At 38.3% G+C, this 19,109-nt stretch overlaps 1 protein-coding gene across 13 annotated transcripts in view; it reads left to right on the top strand.

Moving 5' to 3' along the window:
• The first annotated feature begins 6,579 nt into the window (after positions 1-6,579).
• FBXO4 (F-box protein 4) overlaps positions 6,580-19,109 on the top strand; it is a 435,787-nt gene continuing 423,257 nt past the window's right edge. For 9 of the 13 annotated variants that reach the window (XR_014261758.1, XR_014261759.1, XR_014261760.1 and 6 more), the window contains exons 1-5: positions 6,580-6,780; positions 8,765-9,000; positions 11,054-11,274; positions 14,610-14,685; positions 14,796-14,971. Coding sequence is in view for 6 of the 13 variants with exons in the window: in XM_082454528.1 (XP_082310654.1) it covers positions 6,592-6,780; positions 8,765-9,000; positions 11,054-11,274; positions 14,610-14,685; positions 14,796-14,971 (898 nt within the window). In the remaining 7 variants the exon portion in view is untranslated. Of the gene's footprint in view, positions 6,781-8,764; positions 9,001-11,053; positions 11,275-14,609; positions 14,686-14,795; positions 14,972-18,798; positions 18,975-19,109 lie in introns of all 13 variants that reach the window. The other 4 variants (XR_014261763.1, XR_014261764.1, XM_082454527.1 and 1 more) reach the window with 2 other exon arrangements.

The raw sequence follows: 19,109 nt of genomic DNA, 5'->3' as shown, positions 1-19,109 counted from the left end.
ACTAGTTCCTTCCCCAATGTGCTGTGTGTTTTTTTTCCTCAGTATCCTCGTTACTTCTGGCTGGAACGCCTTGCCCTTCTTTGTAGTCAAGTGAATACCTATTTATCCTTCAGGACTCAGCTCCAGTGATACTGGATCCATAAGGCTTTTTCCAGCCCTTTTCAGTCAATGTTACATGTTACTCTGCTTCTGCTCCCTGAAACTTCCCCAACCCATGTTATCACACTGATCACATTGCTTCATAGTCATTTTTCTTATGAGTTGGCAAACTCCATATTTTAAAAATTTATCTTTATGCATAGTGCTTAATGAATGGTAGGCCCTTGGTAATGTTTTTTGAATTAAAAAGAGGCATGACTCTTAAGTGCCGAAGTCTGCCCCAAAAGGGTTACTGCTCTTGGATTCCAAACTGCTGTGACCTCTGTACCAGTGGTTGACAAGGCCAAGAGGGAATTACTCCTCAGAGGAGTAAAGTATTATTTAGATCTAGGACCAGAGAAAAGTAGAGAGCTTTCTCTTTAGAAGCTGGGAACTCCATTTTGTCTTCATGACCTTGTGAACCACTTGGGTCTCTCACTGGTTGGTACACTAATGGCGGTACTGTTGGGTGCTTTTCGTACAACTTTTTCATACCCCACACAACTGGAGAATAATTTGTAGACCATAACAGTTACAATGCCTTTTTTTTTTTTTTTTTGGATTTATTGATTGATTGATTGATTGATTGCTATGTTGGGTCTTCATTTCTGTGCCAGGGCTTTCTCTAGTTGCGGCAAGCGGGGGCCACTCTTCATCGTGATGCGCGGGCCTCTCACCAACGCGGCCTCTCTTTTTGCGGAGCACAGGCTCCAGACGCGCAGGCTCAGCAGTTGTGGCTCACGGGCCCAGCCGCTCCGCGGCATGTGGGATCTTCCCAGACCAGGGCTCGAACCCGTGTCCCCTGCATTAGCAGGCAGACTCTCAACCACTGCACCACCAGGGAAGCCCAGTTACAATGCTTTTTACTGTGATGTATTAACAAAACAATGGGCAGTACATTTTTGTATGTGTTAAAGCCTGCTATGTAAGTTCTGTTCCATTTAGAATGGATTAACTTCAGGATACCAAATACTCCACATAAGGAAAGTATTATAATTACTATAATTCACTCATCAACAACTATTACGTGCCTATTACATGCTAGGTTTTATCCTAGGCACTGAGTATATAGCTTTGTAAAACACCGGAGTTTGTTTTTTAGTGGAGGAAGTTAACACATTTTAAGAAATAAATGTGTAGCTTGGTGAGTGATGAGTGCTAGGAAGAATAAAGCAGGGCATGGGGCTAGTGTGACTCGAGAGGGGTGCTGTTTTATTTAGGGTGGTTGGGAAGGCACCTCTAAGCACCTGTCTACTTCAGCATTTGGGTCTACCCCTCTGGTTGAATACTATTCAATGTGCCATTGCACATTCAGTATATTCATGAAGTTTCTCTTTCTTATGGAAGTTTTGATGCTGAATTAAACAATGAATCACTACCTAAGAAAATCTCATTTTGATCCCATTTAAAGGGTTTCTCTCCAGTGTGGGCCTTACTAATGGGTAAGTGATAACCTAAAGACCTTGTAGCATTTATTACACTTGGAGTTTCTCTCCATTTTGAACTCTTTGATGGTTACTAAAACTTAAACTCTGTTAAAGGATTTTTCATAATCCTTAAATTTGTATGGTTCTTTTCCACTATGAATTTTCTCATGTTATCTAGGCTTTGAGACTTAGTTAAAGGCTTGTCTACTTTGCTGCATTTATAGGGTTTCTGGCTACTGTGAATTGTTTGATGCTGATTAAGGTCCAGATCATGAGTGAAGACTTTCCCTTATTTGTTTGCATACAGTAGAGTGAGGTGAGAGTCACTGGCTAAAACCCCACAATAAAATTTACATTCCTGCCTTTACAATCAATCCCCCTGGGAATTCTCTGATGTTCATTAAAGTGGGAGATTAATTTTAATGCCATTTTTTAAAAACCCACAGCTGGCTTATATGCTAGTTTTAGATTGCTTGTCACTTTTCTCTCTGCACCTTCCAGGGCTCCTTTTCTGACTCCCATAAGGATACCCCTTCTGCCACAGAATACAGGATTCCATAGTTCTCTAGTATCACCTCCTTGTATTATTTTTTTTTTAACACAATATGAGCTATCATGTTATGGAAGTATTACATTAACATACATTTAATGTATCCACAGTTAAAATATGCATTATGTATTCGTGCTGCTGTTGCTTACTGTTTTTTGTTTTCCTACTTCTAGTGAAAATTTCCAACTAAAATATTTGGAGCATATAAAATTTTTAAAAAAAAATAAAACCATAGTCCCATATTTGTATCTTTGTTTTCTTTTATATCTGAGTGTTGTGTCAGAATGAAAACTTTTATCATGTTAGTTTACAATTCGTAATGAAGCAGGACCCTATGGGGCCTTTCTGGGACAGATTCCCCCACTCCCCCCATGTCCTCCACCTGCCTCTTGTTTATAGAAAAACTTTAGCCTCCTCGGCTTTCCCCAGGTTCCAAAAATAAATTTAATCAGAGAAGTGAGAAAATGCAGAAACAAAGGAAAACAGTCAAACAGGACAAAATAATAATGGTTTAACCATTAACAAAGTCAAGGACCTTTCGCTCCTCCTCAAGGGTTATAGATAATATTCTGAGCCATATCCTTAGAGCTGTTTTGCAAATACTGAAAATCCCACCAGGTGGAAGAAGTTAACTATATGCTGCCCACAAGCACATAGACCCCAGACTGGTTGGAACCAGAAGGTTGATGATGCTGACTCCCGATTACCTCACCACCAACCAGTCAAGAGTGTCCACGAGCTGACCATGCACCCTGCAACCCTCTCCCTCGCCCTGTCTTTAAAAACCTTTCTCTGAAAGCCATCAGAGAATTTGGGTCTTTTGAGCATTAGCTGCGCATGCTCCTTGTTTGGCGCCTGAGGTAGATGCTGCACTTTCCTTCACCACAACCTAGTGTCAATAGATTGGCTTTACTGCATAAGGGCAAATGGACCCAAGTTTGGTTTGGTAACATATTGACAGTATTATTTCTTCTGGTCCTGATAACTTTCAGACAGGGTGGTTTAGTGGTTAGGAATATGGGTAGAGGCCTGATTAAATCCCAGCTCTGTTGTTTGCTAGCTGTGTGATTCCATATATATTATTTAACCTTTCTGTGCCTTAGCATTTTATTGTTTAACACAGGAATAATAATAATATCTACTTCACAGGTTATTGAATAAATGAGTTAATGTTCAAAGTGCTTAGTTCAATGCCTAGCACATGGTAAGAGCTCAAAAGAGTTATTATCATTTTCCTTAATGGCCAGTTCTATGTATTGGGATACCTCATTCATCATGCTGAAAAATACCATAATGCTACATGAACCAGAATAATTGAGTGACAAACTCTTGTTCTGGCCAGTGAGCACTCACTGCCCTTTGCTCAGTACAAGTGGTGGTGGCCATTCTAAATGGGAAGCAGTTTTCAGAGAAGAAATCACTGGCTGTATAGGCATCTTAAATGTTTGTAATAAGTGTGGCTGGCAGAAAACCTACAATTAATTTTCAGAAGTTTTTCAGCCTCAGACTCCAAATGTATATATACCTGCTGTATATGAACTTCCACATTTACCAATCAGCTTGATTGATTGACTTGGCTTCTGGTCTCTCTCTTACCTTTGGTCTCTTATCTCACAAGTCAGATGCATTTAATTAATATTAGTCATCCAAATATTATGGATACCCTATTTAAAAATAGATTAAACTGGTAAATCCACATGATTGAGTAGCATGTAGCTTTAAAAACCAAAGAGGAATATTTCTGTAAAATGCTATGGAGTGGCCATATTAAGTGAAAAATAAGTTGAAGGTGTATAGTACTATTTATTTAAGAAAGAATATAAATGTGTGTGTATAATCTCGTTTGCTTATATTAAAAAAAAAAAAACAACAACTTAAAAAAAATGGTTACCTATGGTGGAAGTGGGAGATGGGGGCAGAGGAACCAGTTGGAGGGGATCAGGGTGGAAACTAGACTTCTCTGAATATATGCTGAATTTTGTATTTTTTACATCAGAATTAAAGAAAACCCCTAAAAATCCAAAGCAAAATGAAACAAATGAGCTGTAATTATGTAGCCAGTTGGTGGCTTCAATACACAGGAATGTGTCAGTTATCTTTAAAGCACAAAATTTGCACACCCCTAGTGGGATATCCCCAAGGGCAAAAGGAACTGGAAAGAAATCAAACTCCTCCGTACTTATATTGTTAATAACTATGAAAATCAGAAATGTATGTAATTAGAAATGAGGATTTTCAGTGTAAAAGAGACATGAAACTAAATAAGGTAAGTAAAAATTCTGTAATTCTAAATTTGAATGGGAAATAACAGTATGAAGACCATTAAATGTCTAAATACCATTTCCCATTAAAACGAACTAGGGCTCCTTAGAGATAAGGCCGATTCAGATCTTGGGGAGGGCAGTCAAATGGTTGATGAGGGACAATTTTTCTTTAATTCATCTAATAAAAGGAATTACAAAATTCGAAAAGCAACATTTTGCAACTTGTAAACAAAAAACAATGGTAACTGTAGAATCTTAGCTACTAAATACATTTTATTTCATTTTATTATTCACTCTCATATTCCTATATATATATGTATTCAAATTTTTCCATAATAAAAAATTATTTGAACACATTCTTTTATAAATGTCATTCTAAGAAAGCTTAGAACCATTTCAGTACTTCATACTTAAACTGATTTTTTTTTTCTTGTGTTAGTTCTTTCTTGTTCCTAGAGAGGTAGGAGAAATGCCAATTAATTCATGGCTCTTTTTCTTGTCTGGACAGTCTCACAGAACTAAGCCTTCAATTGGGTTGGTTATTGGCCCCTGGCAATGGCATGCATGCAAGATAAATAATGAAACTAAATTCAGATCTCACAGAACCTCAGTTATTGGGCTTTATTGAGTTTCTGTTATTTGACATGTAGATCCCCAGATATTTATTTTTGAAGTGCAAATACAAACCGATAAGCACTGTGTCCATTAAGCATTATGGCGCTCTGCTATGTGGAATATAGATAAAATATGGATATAGATACAGATAGGGAGAAAGACAGAGACAGGTGAATATATATTATGTTAAATATATGTAAGTCTTTAAATATTTGTACATACACACACGTTATGTATATGTTCCCTGTAGCCTATCATGATCCTTAAAGACTTGAATGGTTTTATGAAGTTGCTGATCCTGTCTTCTATTTTGAAGACTATTAAAAAATGGGATTAATTTCCCACTCTTAACTATATATCTGAACAAAACTAAAATTCAAAAAATACTGCACTCCTATGTTCATAGTAGCACTATTCACAATAGCCAAGACATGGAAACAACCTAAATGTCCATTGGCAGATGAATGGATAAATAAGATGTGGTACATATATACAATGAAATATTACTCAACCGTAAAAAAGAATAATGCCATTTGCAGCAACATGGATGGACCTATAGATTACCATACTAAGTGAAGTAAGTCAGACAGGGAAAGACAAATACCATAAAGATACCACTTATATGTGGAATCTAAAATATGACACAAATGAACATATGTACAAAACAGAAACAGACTCACAGACATAGAGAACAGACTTGTGGTTGCCAAGGCGTGGGGGAGGGATGGAGTGGGAGTTCTGGGTTAGCACATGCAAACTATTATATATAGAATGGATAAACAACAAGGTCCTACTGAACAGCACTGGGAACTATATTCAATAGCCTGTGATAAACCATAATAGAAATGAATATAAAAAAGAATGTATATATGTATAACTGAATCACTTTGCTGTCTAGCAGAAATTAACACAACACTGTAAATCAACTAAAATAAAAGAAAAAGTTGCAACAACAAAAAATAGATTAATTTTTTTAAATGGGTGATTTGGGTAATATGTGAGAGAACGTTTTGACAATTGATGTAAGACAATGGTGGACAGAGGCTGATTCCGAAATTTAGAAATTTCCATTTTTGAATATTCTCACGAAGAGAACGGATAGCTGCATGCCCTGGAAATTGCACGCAATTGCTGGTTGACAGTTTAAACCAGATTACGTAGAGATATTAAGCCCCAGATAGTGGAAGAGGGCCACCGTCTTTTGCATAAGTAAGAGTCGCCCAGACCCAGGCAAAGTGGAAATGGGTCCCAGACAGAGGGACCCACCTTGGGTGAAGTAACAAAGTTATAAAGGGTCAAAGGGCGAGAGATTTTATACCCACGGGTGAGGTCAGCGCGCCCAAGGTTGAGGCGTGGAGTGAGGGGAGCAGTGATTGTCGGCGGGAACCTCAAGCTCAACTGGGAACCACGCTCAATTGGTCCATCTCTCCGTTCCGTCCCCGGCTCTGGAGGCTTCTCCACTGGGAGTGCGGAGGGGGAGATGGGGGCGGGAACGGGGGGCGGGGGAAGGGAGGGAGCGGAGGCGAGGGGGGGCGGGGAGCAGGGGAAGGACGCGTCTGCGTCACCCTGCGGCGCGTCACGTGCTGCGTCGGCAGCCATGGCGGGAAGCGAGCAGCGCACTGGAGGCGGCTCCCCTCAGCCTCACCACAGCGACTGGGGCCGCCTGGAGGCTGCTATCCTCAGCGGCTGGAGGAACTTCTGGCAGTCGGTGGGCAAGGAGAGGGCGGCTCCGAGGGCCTCCCCGGAGGAGGCGGACGAGGAGGCCAGCTCGCTAACGCGGCTGCCGGTGAGCGTCGGCCGCCACCCGCGGAGGACCGCGGGCCGGGCCGGGAGGGGCGCTCGCCGGGGCGGCCTCTGGGGGCCGGGGCGGGGGGAAGCCTCCCTGGGCCGGCCTGTGTCTGGCCCCGTCCCTGCAGCCATTCCGGGCAGTGTCGTCACCTGGGGGCAGAAGTTGAGCAGAAACGCCGTGGCGTTGACCCCTGGTGCCCCGCAGCTGGGCCGAAGGTCGCCCCGAAACTCACCTGCAGGTTGTGCCCTGTCAACCAGCCAGGCCACCCTCTGGTTTTCTACCCCCAAAACAGGTCTAGGGACTGGGTCACCCTGAACGTCAGGTTAAGGAAATGCGGAGACCATTCCAGACGTTCTGGAAATCATGGAAAGCGTCCAGTGTCTTGTGTTCTCAGCATCTTTCATCCCAGGCTCCATGTACCGAAACACCTGGCGGTCTTGCAAAACACACACTCTCCTAGGATTTTGCGACTGTTATCTTACCTGTATTTCAAGTGACAAAACTGACAATTGAAAGTAAATGACTAGGGATTTCCCTGGCGGTCCAGTGGTTAAGACTTCACTTTCCACTGCAGGGGGTGCAGGTGGATCCCTGGTGGGGAGCTAAGATCCCACATGCCTCTGGCCAAAAAACCAAAACATAAAACAGAAGCAATATGGTAACAAATTCAATAAAGACTTTAAATATGGTTCACATCAAAAAAAAAAATCTTAAAAAAAAATGCGGGAAAGTAAATGACTAAATTACAAGGGCCTCAAGTTACGGCAGGCCACGAGAATTACACACATTTTTCATTGTTAAACTTTTCAGGTAGATAGGAAAACGGAGAGAGGAGAATTTCTTAGAAATTATTAAAATGCTATATCTCAGCTGGACTATTGACACTCTTGAGGTCCATCAGAAATTAAAAACTGCAGGCTTAGGTTGCCTCCATGGTTCTCCTTGCAGAGGTTCTCTGAAATAACAGATTTTACAGAAGAACACAGGTGACATTTACTCTTTGATTTGATGTAATGATAAAATCAGAAGTTTGTCCGCTTGATAAAGATTTTATTTTGAAGAATAAATTATTTCATTAAGCAGGTCATTCAAATAAATGGTGTGGCAGAATATCCATAAGGAAAAATTAAATGAAGTGGTTATTTTACTTGAAAAATACCAGAACAATGGGAGGTATTTCAGGAATGTTTCAATGTGTCAAAAATGAAATGTTCATTATGATTCTATCCTGAGACAGGAAATTAACTTCAGCATGATAGATTTCATCTTTAAAAATAATGACTGTTGAATTCCCTGGTGGTCCAGTGGTTAAGACTCTTCGCTTCCACTGCAGGGGGCACGGGTTCCATCAGTGGTCAGGGAAGTTCCACATGCTGCTGCTGCTGCAAAAAAAAAAAGACTGTTAAGTTGATTTTTTGTTATTTAGTATAAAAACTGTTAATTTTGTAATTTGTCATGATAGATTTAATTATTAAAATGATACACTGTTCAGTTGACCTTTGGTTTCCTAGTATAATTATTTGTTATTTTGTAATTTATTATTTATTTATTTTTTATAAATTTATTTATTTTTGGCTGCGTTGGGTCTTCGTTGCTGCGCGTGGGCTTTCTCTAGTTGCAGAGAGCGGGGGCTACTCTTCGTTGAGGTGCGCGGGCTTCTCATTGCGGTGGCTTCTCTTGTTGCGGAGCACGGACTCTAGGAGTGCTGGCTTCAGTAGTTGTGGCTCGCAGGCTCTAGAGCGCAGGCTTAGTAGTTGTGGCGCTCGGGCTTAATTGCTCCGCGGCATGTGGGATCTTCCCAGACCAGGGCTCGAACCCGTGTCCCCTGCATTGGCAGGTGGATTCTTAACCACTGCGCCACCAGGAAGTCCCTGTAATTTATTATTTTAAAAAGTCCTTGTAATGTATTATTTAAAAAAAACTTTTTACCAAGATAAATTATTCATCCCTTTAACGTACTTGCTGCTTCCCTCTGTTTCAGATTGATGTACAGCTATATATTTTGTCATTTCTTTCACCTCATGATCTATGTCAGTTGGGAAGTACAAGTCATTATTGGAATGAAACTGTACGAGATGCAATTCTGTGGAGATATTTTCTGTTGCGGGATCTTCCTTCTTGGTCTTCTGTTGACTGGAAGTCTCTTCCAGATCTAGAAATCTTAAAAAAGCCTATATCTGAGGTCACTGATGGTGCATTTTTTGACTACATGGCAGTGTAAGTATCTAGTTTTACGAATTAAAAAGAAGATATTAAATTTAACTATATTACAAGTCAGTAGTCTAAATTAGTCTTGGCCCTCCTACTAATTTGTTGCATGAATTTTGAGTCTGAGTTGTCCTTTTGTAAAATTGGGGGTTAGGTAAAATAACTTCCTTCATAGAACCGTTTCAGCGTTCACATTTTGTTATTTCCCTGTAGTACCTAAGTAGAGTATTTGAATAATTATAGATAGTTTATATGGCAAGAAGTAAAACACTTCTTAAAATTTTCATTATCTTTAGAACACTTGTCATTTTGTTAAAATAAATACTTTTCCATACCCAGAGAAGGAAAGGCCAGAGTTCAGACAGGAGTTCTTTTGCATGGAAGAAAACCATTCTTAAGTTTCTGGGAAATAAGATTTTGTTATCACCCAAATGCATTGACATTTTCGAATATCATGTATTTGAGAGAATTAATTTTATTGAGCAACTATAGTGTATTGGATTCTATGATGGATGTTCTATGTATGTTTACTTATTTAATTCTCACACAATAAGAAGGTATTTTCCTTGTGTTATGGATGTGGAATGAAGGTTCTGCATGGTTATGGATTTGTCTAAGGTCGTATAATTTGTAAGGGACTGTAATGTCGTTAGTTCTGGATATAACCTGCTTTATTAAGAGCCCCAAATTTAAGGCATTGTAAGTAAAATTTAAAGAATATTTGTGCGTTAGGTAAGAATTGTTTTCCTGTGGTAGATTTAATAGCTATGTGTGGGACTTTTTTTCATATTTTAAGTTATTCAGACTCTTTCCTTATTCCAATACAGATGCCATTACATCAAGTCTTGTGAGACTACTTGATTAAAATACGCATGTATGTAATTTTAACAAGTGCTACTGTACTCTCACTTGTTAGTGTTACCTCTTCGTTGTCCCACAGCCAACCATAACATCAAGTGTTTCTGTGCGCTGTGGAACCACGTTTTCCTAGGGATAGTAATAATCGTAATAACGACCATTTGTGATCATATAAATTATTTCTGATCCTTACAACCCTGGATTGATTGTTATTGCTCAAATAATGCAGATGAAAAAACTGAAGTTTAGACTATAAGTGGCTTATATGACTAATTAAAGTGGTGAGGCTTGGCCAGATCTACCTAGCTGCAAAGTTGATTTTTTTTTCCTTCTTGAATTACAAGGTTCCTAAGTAAAGGTGATTGTCTTGTAACGTTAGTTATTGTCTTAACCAGCTCGATTTAAAGGGCTTTAGGTTTTATTTTGATTTGAGTAACTTTGTTTTAATTTTTGATAACATGTTGAATTGCTAGTTTAGAAATTTATAGCTATTGAAAAAGTTGAGTTGTTTCTTTCACATGATTCTTAGTTTGCCAGGTTACCTATACGGAACATTTGAGCTGCCCTGTAATTAATACTTATTGAACTGTTACTGTTAATAGAAGTACCCTAAGAAATTTGGTTATATTGGTAGCTTTAGTAATTTTTTTTTCTTTTTTTATCTCTAGGGACATTTATATTATCTATGTAGTTTATGTTTAGTACAGTGTTTCTCAGTCTTGGCACTATTGACATTTTGGAGCAGATGTTATGGGAACTGTCTTGTGTGTGCATTGTAGGATGTTTAACAGCATCCCTGGACTGTAGACATTAAGAAATGTTCCCTGGGGGTGCAAAATCTCCCCAGGTTGAGAATCACTGCTTTATGTAGTGAATTTTAAGCATTGAGACATGTGTTAGACCAAGTGTTTCATGAGAGAATCTAAATGAAAAATTAGAAAGTAAGTAACCGATTCCCAGGGAAGACCTCCTCAGCTACTAGACCACTACTACTCCCATAGCATCTTGTGCTTCTTTCTGTCATGGAACTCGGCATACATATTATAATGGTGCCTGTCCTCCACTGCCCTCCATGAGGATTGGGACTGTATAATCATTATATCCCTTTTGTCTAGCAAGTTCTCAATACATTATATATTGTTGAATGAATAACTGGCTAAGTAAGTGTTTGTGTTAATTTTCTAATTGTGCCAATTTTATACAGCTATAAAATGTGCTGTCCATATACAAGAAGATCCTCAAAATCTAGCCGTCCTATGTATGGAGCTGTCACCTCATTTTTACACTCATTGATCATTCAGAATGAACCACGATTTGCCATGTTTGGACCAGGTTTGGAAGAACTAAATACATCTTTGGTGTTGAGCTTGATGTCTTCCGAGGAGCTTTGCCCAACAGCTGGTTTGCCTCAGAGGCAGATTGATGGTAATTTTCATGTTAATCTACAGTACATAATAATTCAAACACTTTGAGCTTGACTCTAATGTTAAATAGAAAGAAATTAGTTTTTAAATTAATTAACTCTTTGTTGTAATGAAATATACTAATTTGGTGCATGGGAGCCCTCAGGTCTCTATGGACTGAAAGAATTAATTTACTTTTTGTAAGAGGTAAGCTTTCTCTTACTTTCTCAGTCCAGAATATGAGATTATGTGAAAGCAAGTTGTATGTTGTCAAAATGTTATATTTGTTTGCTATAAAGCAGAAACTAACACACTACTGTAAAGCAATTATACTCCAATAAAGATGTTATTTAAAAAAGTTATATTTGTACATTTACCATATTTTAAAAGAATGTTAACAGCAAAAACCATTCAGAACCTACTATATGCAAAGTACTTTGATATATATTGGAATTTCAAAAAAGAGCTAAATTATCACCTTACCTTTATTTCTATGAAAAACAATAGCAACAACAGCCATGTAGTTAGTTTGGTAAGCAGGATATATAACAAACATGCATAACAGTGTAAACTAGCTTGTGCTTTACTTATTCATTTATTGAGAGTACCTATTAGATACTAAAGATGCAGAGATTTAAAACAAACAACATAAAAAATCTCCTGTTTGCCCTGAAAGGTACTTGGTCTAGACGAGGGCAGAGACATGTATACAGGTGATTAGAATGTGGTGTAATTAGCTCCTGTGTAGAAAGGTAAGGGTCAGAGAAGGCTCTGCACTGAACATGATGCCTTACATGAGTCAATAGGATAAGTAGGGGTAGGCCATCAAAAAAAGGGTAAAATATTCTAAGCAGTGAGAACTACATTTCTAAAATCCCAAAGTTCTGAGTGTGCATGACACACTTGAAGTAGCTCTGTGTGTCCAGAGTGGGGCCAGGTGAGAAGACGCTTGTATGTCAAGCATTTGTTGAAGGATTTTAAGCAGAGAAGTAAGATGATCAAGATGGCATTTTGGATAGATCACTCTGGCTCCTGAGTAGAGAATTGATTAGAAGGGATAAGAAACCACTACAATATTGTGATAAAAATATGAAGGATATAGAATTGACTCAATGTGTGTTAGCAGTAATAAGGATAATTCCCGGTTTTTGGTCTGATTTTCATATTGGATGATGGTGCCATTCACTAGGTTAAGGAAACACAGGAGGAAGAGAAACTTTTGATACAAGTAGAGATGCCTGCTATAAGCTAGCCGCTTGAATGGAAGCTCCGTTAGGGCAGAAATCTTGTCAGCTTTATTCTTAGCTGTGGTGCCAGGCACATAGTAGGCATTCAATATATATTTGATGAGTGAATGAATGAATGACTTTATGGATTACTTTATGCATCCATATCTCAAGAGAAAGATCTGGGCTAGAAATGAAGATTTGGGAATAATATGAAGTCCACATGGACTTGGAAGTTTCTGAGGATAGAGAGGAATATTGTGAGCCAGGTGCTGAAATCGTCAGTGAATGTCTGGAGGAAGGGATTATCAAAAGGAGATTCATGAGTTACAAGGTTAAGGACGGGGAGATGGTATTACAGCTAAATGGTGTGCGTGTCTCTGAGAGATGGAGTTTTTTCAAGAGGGTTGGTGAGTAATGGTTAAGACATGGCATTGAGGAGTAAAGAGACCATTCACCTCATCTCTTTACCCTGAGATGTGAGAGAATAGGTAACTTTGTTACTTGAGAGCCCACTGTTAAGAGAAGCGGCACCTAGGGACAGGCTATTTTCAGGTAGGTCCATGAGGTGGAAGGAACCCTTCAAGAAGAGGTTCGGGATATGGGGAAATTTGCGGATTGTGAAATGGCAATTTCATTCTCCAGACAGCAGCTGGAGTGATTGTTTGAAATTGCCCATCTAATTGTGCCTCAGACCCTGCAAGGTCAGGGAAGAGTGGAGGGATGAATCATTGGCAAGGCGGGGCAAAACAACATGAGAATCATACTGGGCCGAGGTTAGATGTGTTGAGAGGGTAATTTCTGGAAGTTAAACTGATGAAAACAAAGATCAGAGACATGGTAGAATTTGTTTCTGTGATCTCTCTGGGGAGGCCCCTGGTGGTGGGAGGACTAGGGCCACTTTGCCTGGGATGCTTGCAGTCCTAGCCACCAAGATCTCTATATATGTGTTGCCCAGAATGGTGACATAAGATGGCACAGCATAGCTGCTTTAAATACCTAGAGTGGTTATAATGCAGGCATTAAGGATATGAAAGATGGAGTTGTCCTAATGAGGTAAGTAGAGGCCAGATTATATTAAAATTTTGTTTATCTGAAGAGCAGGGGCTTTGAAGGGAAGAGATGTAATTAAAAGCATTTTAGAGCAATCTCTCCAGCTGCTGTCAGAAGAATGGATAGTAGGGGGCAGAAGTGGATTTAGGAGGCTAGTTAGAAATGATTACAGAAGTCCAGGTGAGAGATGATAATAATTTAGACTAAAAGGTGGGGGTGAGGATGGAGAGAAGTAGACAGATCTAAGAGGACATTTATATAGCAAAAAGAGGTAAAGCCAAGGAAGAGGAGAAGGATCTTTCCAGGAGGCAAGAGGAGAATCAGCCCCGTAGTGTTAACACAGCCAAAGGAGGGAAGGAGTTAAGAAAGAAGGACGAATAACAATGTTGAATGATTTAGATATAAAATAGTAAGAAGCTAGTGTTTAACACCTGTTACTTACCAGTCACTCCATAGGTGTTTTACATATGTGATCTCATTTAATGCTTACAATAACCCTAAAAAGTGTGTATTATTTCTATATTTTGATGTCAAAACAGGCTCACAGAAACATGGGCATATGTGGCAAATTCAGGATTCTAGCCCAAGTCTAATTCCAAATTTCAGTGTCTGCCATATTTCCTCAGTTTTCTAAGGTGCCATGAATTTAAAAACAGCTTCTCAGAGTGGGGGAAAAAAGCCATTTGGCTGAATGTGTACGTGGAGTATAAGACTAATGAGAACATAAAAGAAGTAAGTAAGCCTTAGTCTTGAGGATAAATAGTAGTAGCTGTTACGATGCAGCTGCTACTGAGAGGATGATGATAAAGTTACTGATGATAGTGATGATGGTATAAAAAGGAATGTTAAAGCCTAGCAGTTTTTTCTTCTATATCCATAGTTTATTACCATGTGAATGAAAATTGCATACAGCATCTTTTCTTCAACACAAACATTTCATTTTATTCCAAAGCTATATATATAACTTGTCATAGTTTTTCATTTACTCTTTTTACTTATACCAAGTAATTTTTTTCATTCTCATCTTTTGCTGTCTTTATTAATGACTTGTTTTGATAACTGTAATTTTCTCCTTTAGGTATTGGATCAGGAGTCAGTTTTCAGTTGAGCAACCAACATAAATTCAACATCCTAATATTATATTCAACTACAAGGTAAGGCTGCCTACTTGGCAACCAATCTGAGACATCAGTAATGGAATATTTTAGGGGGGCGAAGTCTGTTTAGTGTCTGTTTATGTTCTATATTTACATTTTTCTTATAGAAAGGAAAGAGATAGAGCAAGAGAAGAACATACAAGTGCAGTTAACAAGATGTTCAGTATACAGAATGAAGGGGATGATCAACAAGGAAGCCGGTACAGTGTAATTCCACAAATTCAGAAGGTGTGTGAAGTTGTTGATGGGTTCATCTATGTTGCAAATGCTGAAGCTCATAAAAGTAAGTATTATCTTATTTTCTTTTTAAAAGCACTTTCTTTGCAAAGCAAATAAGAAAGTATGTTTTTAGGCTTTACTGTGGCTTGTTAAGAATATCATGGCTAATTTTATCAATGTGATTCTGTTATTACTGTTAATATTGGATTCCCAAAACTTGATGTGCATTAGGATCACTGAGGGATCTTGTTAAAAACACAGCTGCCTGATTCCTACCCTGGTGGATTATGACTCATAGATTTGGGTTGTGTCTTGGGCATCTGTTTTTTTAACAAGCTTTACAGAATTCTGATGCACACCGAAGTTTGATACTATAACTACATAGTGTTTTTTTGTTGTTGTATGCTTCTGCACTTTTTGTTATTGGTGTTTTGTCTGCTTTTGGCCCTATTCAAATAATTTATGCAGGTAAATGAAAAATTTTACCTTTATTTTAATTTTCCAGATAGTAGAGAGATGTGTGGGGTGGAGTGTTTACTTTGGTTAAGTAGATTAGTTAAGAACACTATCCATATATTCTGAATAATTGCCATTCACAGTGTGATAAATAGCATGAAAATAGAATATTATTGGACCACAAGCCAGTATTGTAATTTCTTTCCCAAATCCTCTGTGAATAAGGTAGGGCATAAATATACAGTATATTATTCTCACTAGGAACAAGGTAGCAGCATCCCACTGCTGAAAGAATTTACAGTTTATGGTGCACTGAAATTAACTATAGCAACAAAAGCCAAATCCAGCTCAACTACTGACTAGCTGGACTCATCCCACTGCATTAATGGCCTAACAGAAGAATCGTGTCCATTTCTAGAAGTAAATCCCCTTTACCTCGGTCTCTTCTGTTCTTCCACATAAAACATCTAACATTAAATTAAAAATTATAAGATACAAAAAAATATCAAAATGAAATGACCCATTGTCAAGTGATAAAGCATTCAATGGAATTAGACACAGAGATGGCCTGGATGTTAGCCCTCTCAGAAAGAGACATTAAAAGAACTATGATTAATATGTTAAAGAATCTAGTGGAAAAGATGGACAATATATGTGAACAAATAGGGATTTTCAGCAGAGAGAAGGAAGCTATGAAAAAATAAAATGGGAATGCTAAATATGAAAAATATGATAAGAGGTGAACAGTTCCTTCAGTGGACAGTTAACAAAGGAAACCTTTTGTGAATGTGAAGATAGATCAATTGAAATTACCCAAATTAAAACACAAAGAGAAAAAAGAGTAGGAGTGGAGGACAAAACATTCAAGAGCTGGGGGAACCTATTAAGTGATCTAACTCAGGGGTTGGCATTTTCTTAAAGGTCCAGATAGTAAATATTTTAGGCACGTGAGCCATACAATCTCTCACAGTTACTCAACCCTGCTATTATAGTGCAAAAGTAGCCATAGACAGTTTGCAAATGAATGGGCATGGCTGTTTCTCAAAGAAATTTATTTATAAAAACAGATCTTCAGAGTTTGCTATGCTGACCCCTGATTCAATTTATATGTGATTGGAGCCCCAACACATGAAAGGAGTAAGAACAGGGACAAAGAAATTTCTGAACAGATAATGACCAAAACTATTTCAAAATTACTGAAAGAGAATAAACCACAGATCCAAGATTCTCAAAGAACTCCAAATCTGATGAATAAAAAATACAGATACATCAAAGCCAAACTGATGAAAACCAAAGGTAAAGAGAATATCTTGAAGGCAACCAGAGCAAAACAAAACATACATATAGAGGGCCAAAGATAAGGACAGAGACTTTCTGACAGAATTTTGCTGTAAGCCAGAAGGTAATGAAGGGAAATCTTTATAGTATTCAAAGGGGGGAAAATCTAATATCCAGCAAAGACATCTTTCAAAAATGAAGGCAAAATCAAGACTTTTTTCAGACAAACAAAATCTGAGAAAGTTCAGTCAGCACATTTGTATAACAAGAAATATTAAAGGAAACTCTTCAGGTAGAAGAATATGATACCAGGTAGAAAACTGCATCTACAAAAAGAAATGAAGAGCCTTGGGATATAAACAATATAGCTATACATAAAATATTTTTTTCTAATTTTAATTTATCATTATGTAAAGGAAAAACAGTAACAATGTATTATGGGTTTATGATATTTTTTAAATAAACTGTATTGTAACAATATTACACAACATGGAAAGGCAGAAATGGAAACATAGTATTATAAGGTTCTATATGTGAAGTTATATAATACTTTTTAAAAGTAGACTGTTAGGGACTTTCCTGGTGGCACAGTGGTTAAGAATCCACCTGTCAATGCAGGGGACACGGGTTCGAGCCCTGGTCCAGGAAGATCCCACATGCCATGGAGCAACTGAGCCCATGTGCCACAACTACTGAGGCTGCGCTCTAGAGCCCACGAGCCACAACTACTGAGCCCATGCACCACAACTACTGAAGCCCACGTGCCTAGAGCCCGTGCTCTGCAACAAGAGAAGCCACCCCAATGAGAAGCCTGCACACCGCAGCGAAGAGTAGCCCCCACTCGCCGCAACTAGGGAAAGCCTGCGCGCAGCAACGAAGACCCAATGCAGTCAAATAAATAAAATAAAAACTAAAAAAAAAAAGTAGACTGTTATAAGTTTAAAATATACATTGTAAATCCTTGAGCAACCACTAAAAAAAAGTGTAACAGAGGTATAATTAAATAAGCCAGTAGTGAAGATAAAATGGAATCATTAAAAAAGTCAGTTCAAAAGAAGGCAGGAAAAGGAACAAAGAATAGATGGAACAAGTCAAAATTCATGAGGTATATGATAGATTTAAATGTACTGTGTTGATAATTACATTAAATGTTTATTTGTTTTCTATTAATATATAACAAATTACTGCCAACCTAGTGGCTTAAAACAACATCTGTTTATTAGCTCAGAGTTCTCTATGTCTGAAGTCTTGAGCACGGCATGGCTGGGTTCTCAGCCTAGGTCTCAGAGGCTGAAATTAGGGTGTCAGATGGGTTACATCCCTTTCTGGAGGCTCTAGGGAAAAATTTGCTTTCTAGCTCACTCAGTTATTGGCTGAATTCAGCTCCTTACTGTTGTACGGCTGAGGTCCCTGTTTCCTTGCTGGCTGTCAGCTTGGGGCAGCTCTCAGCTTCACAGGCCATCATCATTCCTTGTCATGTGACTCCCTCTGTCTTCAAATCCAGCAATGGAGAGTCTCTCTCACTAGGAAGACTCTCATCTGTTTTAAGGGATCACCTGATTAGGTTAGGCTCACTGAGTATAATCTCCCTTTCTTGAAGTCAGCTGTGTCTTACAGTATAGCCTAATCATGTCAGTGATAATCCCACTGTATTTACAGATTCCTCTCACACTCAGAGGAGAAGGGATTATACGGGGTATGAGTCATTGGGGTCATTTTAGAATTCTGCCTACCACAAAACGTCAGTGATTTACACTCCAGTGAAAGGCAGAGATTTTCAGTTTGGATAAAAAAGCTAGACTCAATTATAAGTTTAAGTTTTGGAAACTACGGCCTTTGAAAGAAAGGGTAGTGACAGCTACAGAATTTGTGAGAGGAAAATATCTATATCAAAGTATTTTTGCTTTTAAACCATAGAGACATCTGAGTGGTACTGTTTTTGTTCTCTCTGATTTCACCTAAATTCCTATCCTTGCAAGGCTGATTAATGTAGTTTTACGAAAGAACAGTAAATGAACACAGCAATAGAGGCAGTTTGTTATGTTTGGATCCTGGTAATTTTTTGCTTCCCTTGTTTTGTTAGTTCTTAATTTTGTTTTATTATTTTTTAAGTCATTACAAGTAATGCAAATTAAGGGTTTTGACTACATTCCTTAGGACATGAATGGCAAGATGAATTTTCTCGTATTATGGCAATGACAGATCCAGCTTTTGGATCTTCAGGAAGACCAATGCTGGTTTTATCTTGTATTTCTCAAGCTAATGTAAAAAGAATGCCCTGTTTTTATTTGGCCCATGAGCTGCGTCTGAATCATCTAAGCCACCCATGGATGGTAAGGTCCTATTTTCTCTGGTGAGAAAAATCTCATTTTAGTTTTCACTCTACTTTCTAATTGATTTTTATTTTTAAAATTCTTTTCTACTCATTCTCTTTAATAAAATAACATTCTAAAAGTCAGTTTTAGTAG

The sequence above is a fragment of the Balaenoptera physalus genome (assembly GCF_965194825.1).
Source record: "Balaenoptera physalus genome assembly, chromosome: 3".
In the NCBI taxonomy this organism is placed as follows: Eukaryota; Metazoa; Chordata; class Mammalia; order Artiodactyla; family Balaenopteridae; genus Balaenoptera; species Balaenoptera physalus.
The sequence above is the reverse complement of the archived record's forward strand: the minus strand, read 5'-3'. Positions and strand labels throughout refer to the sequence as shown.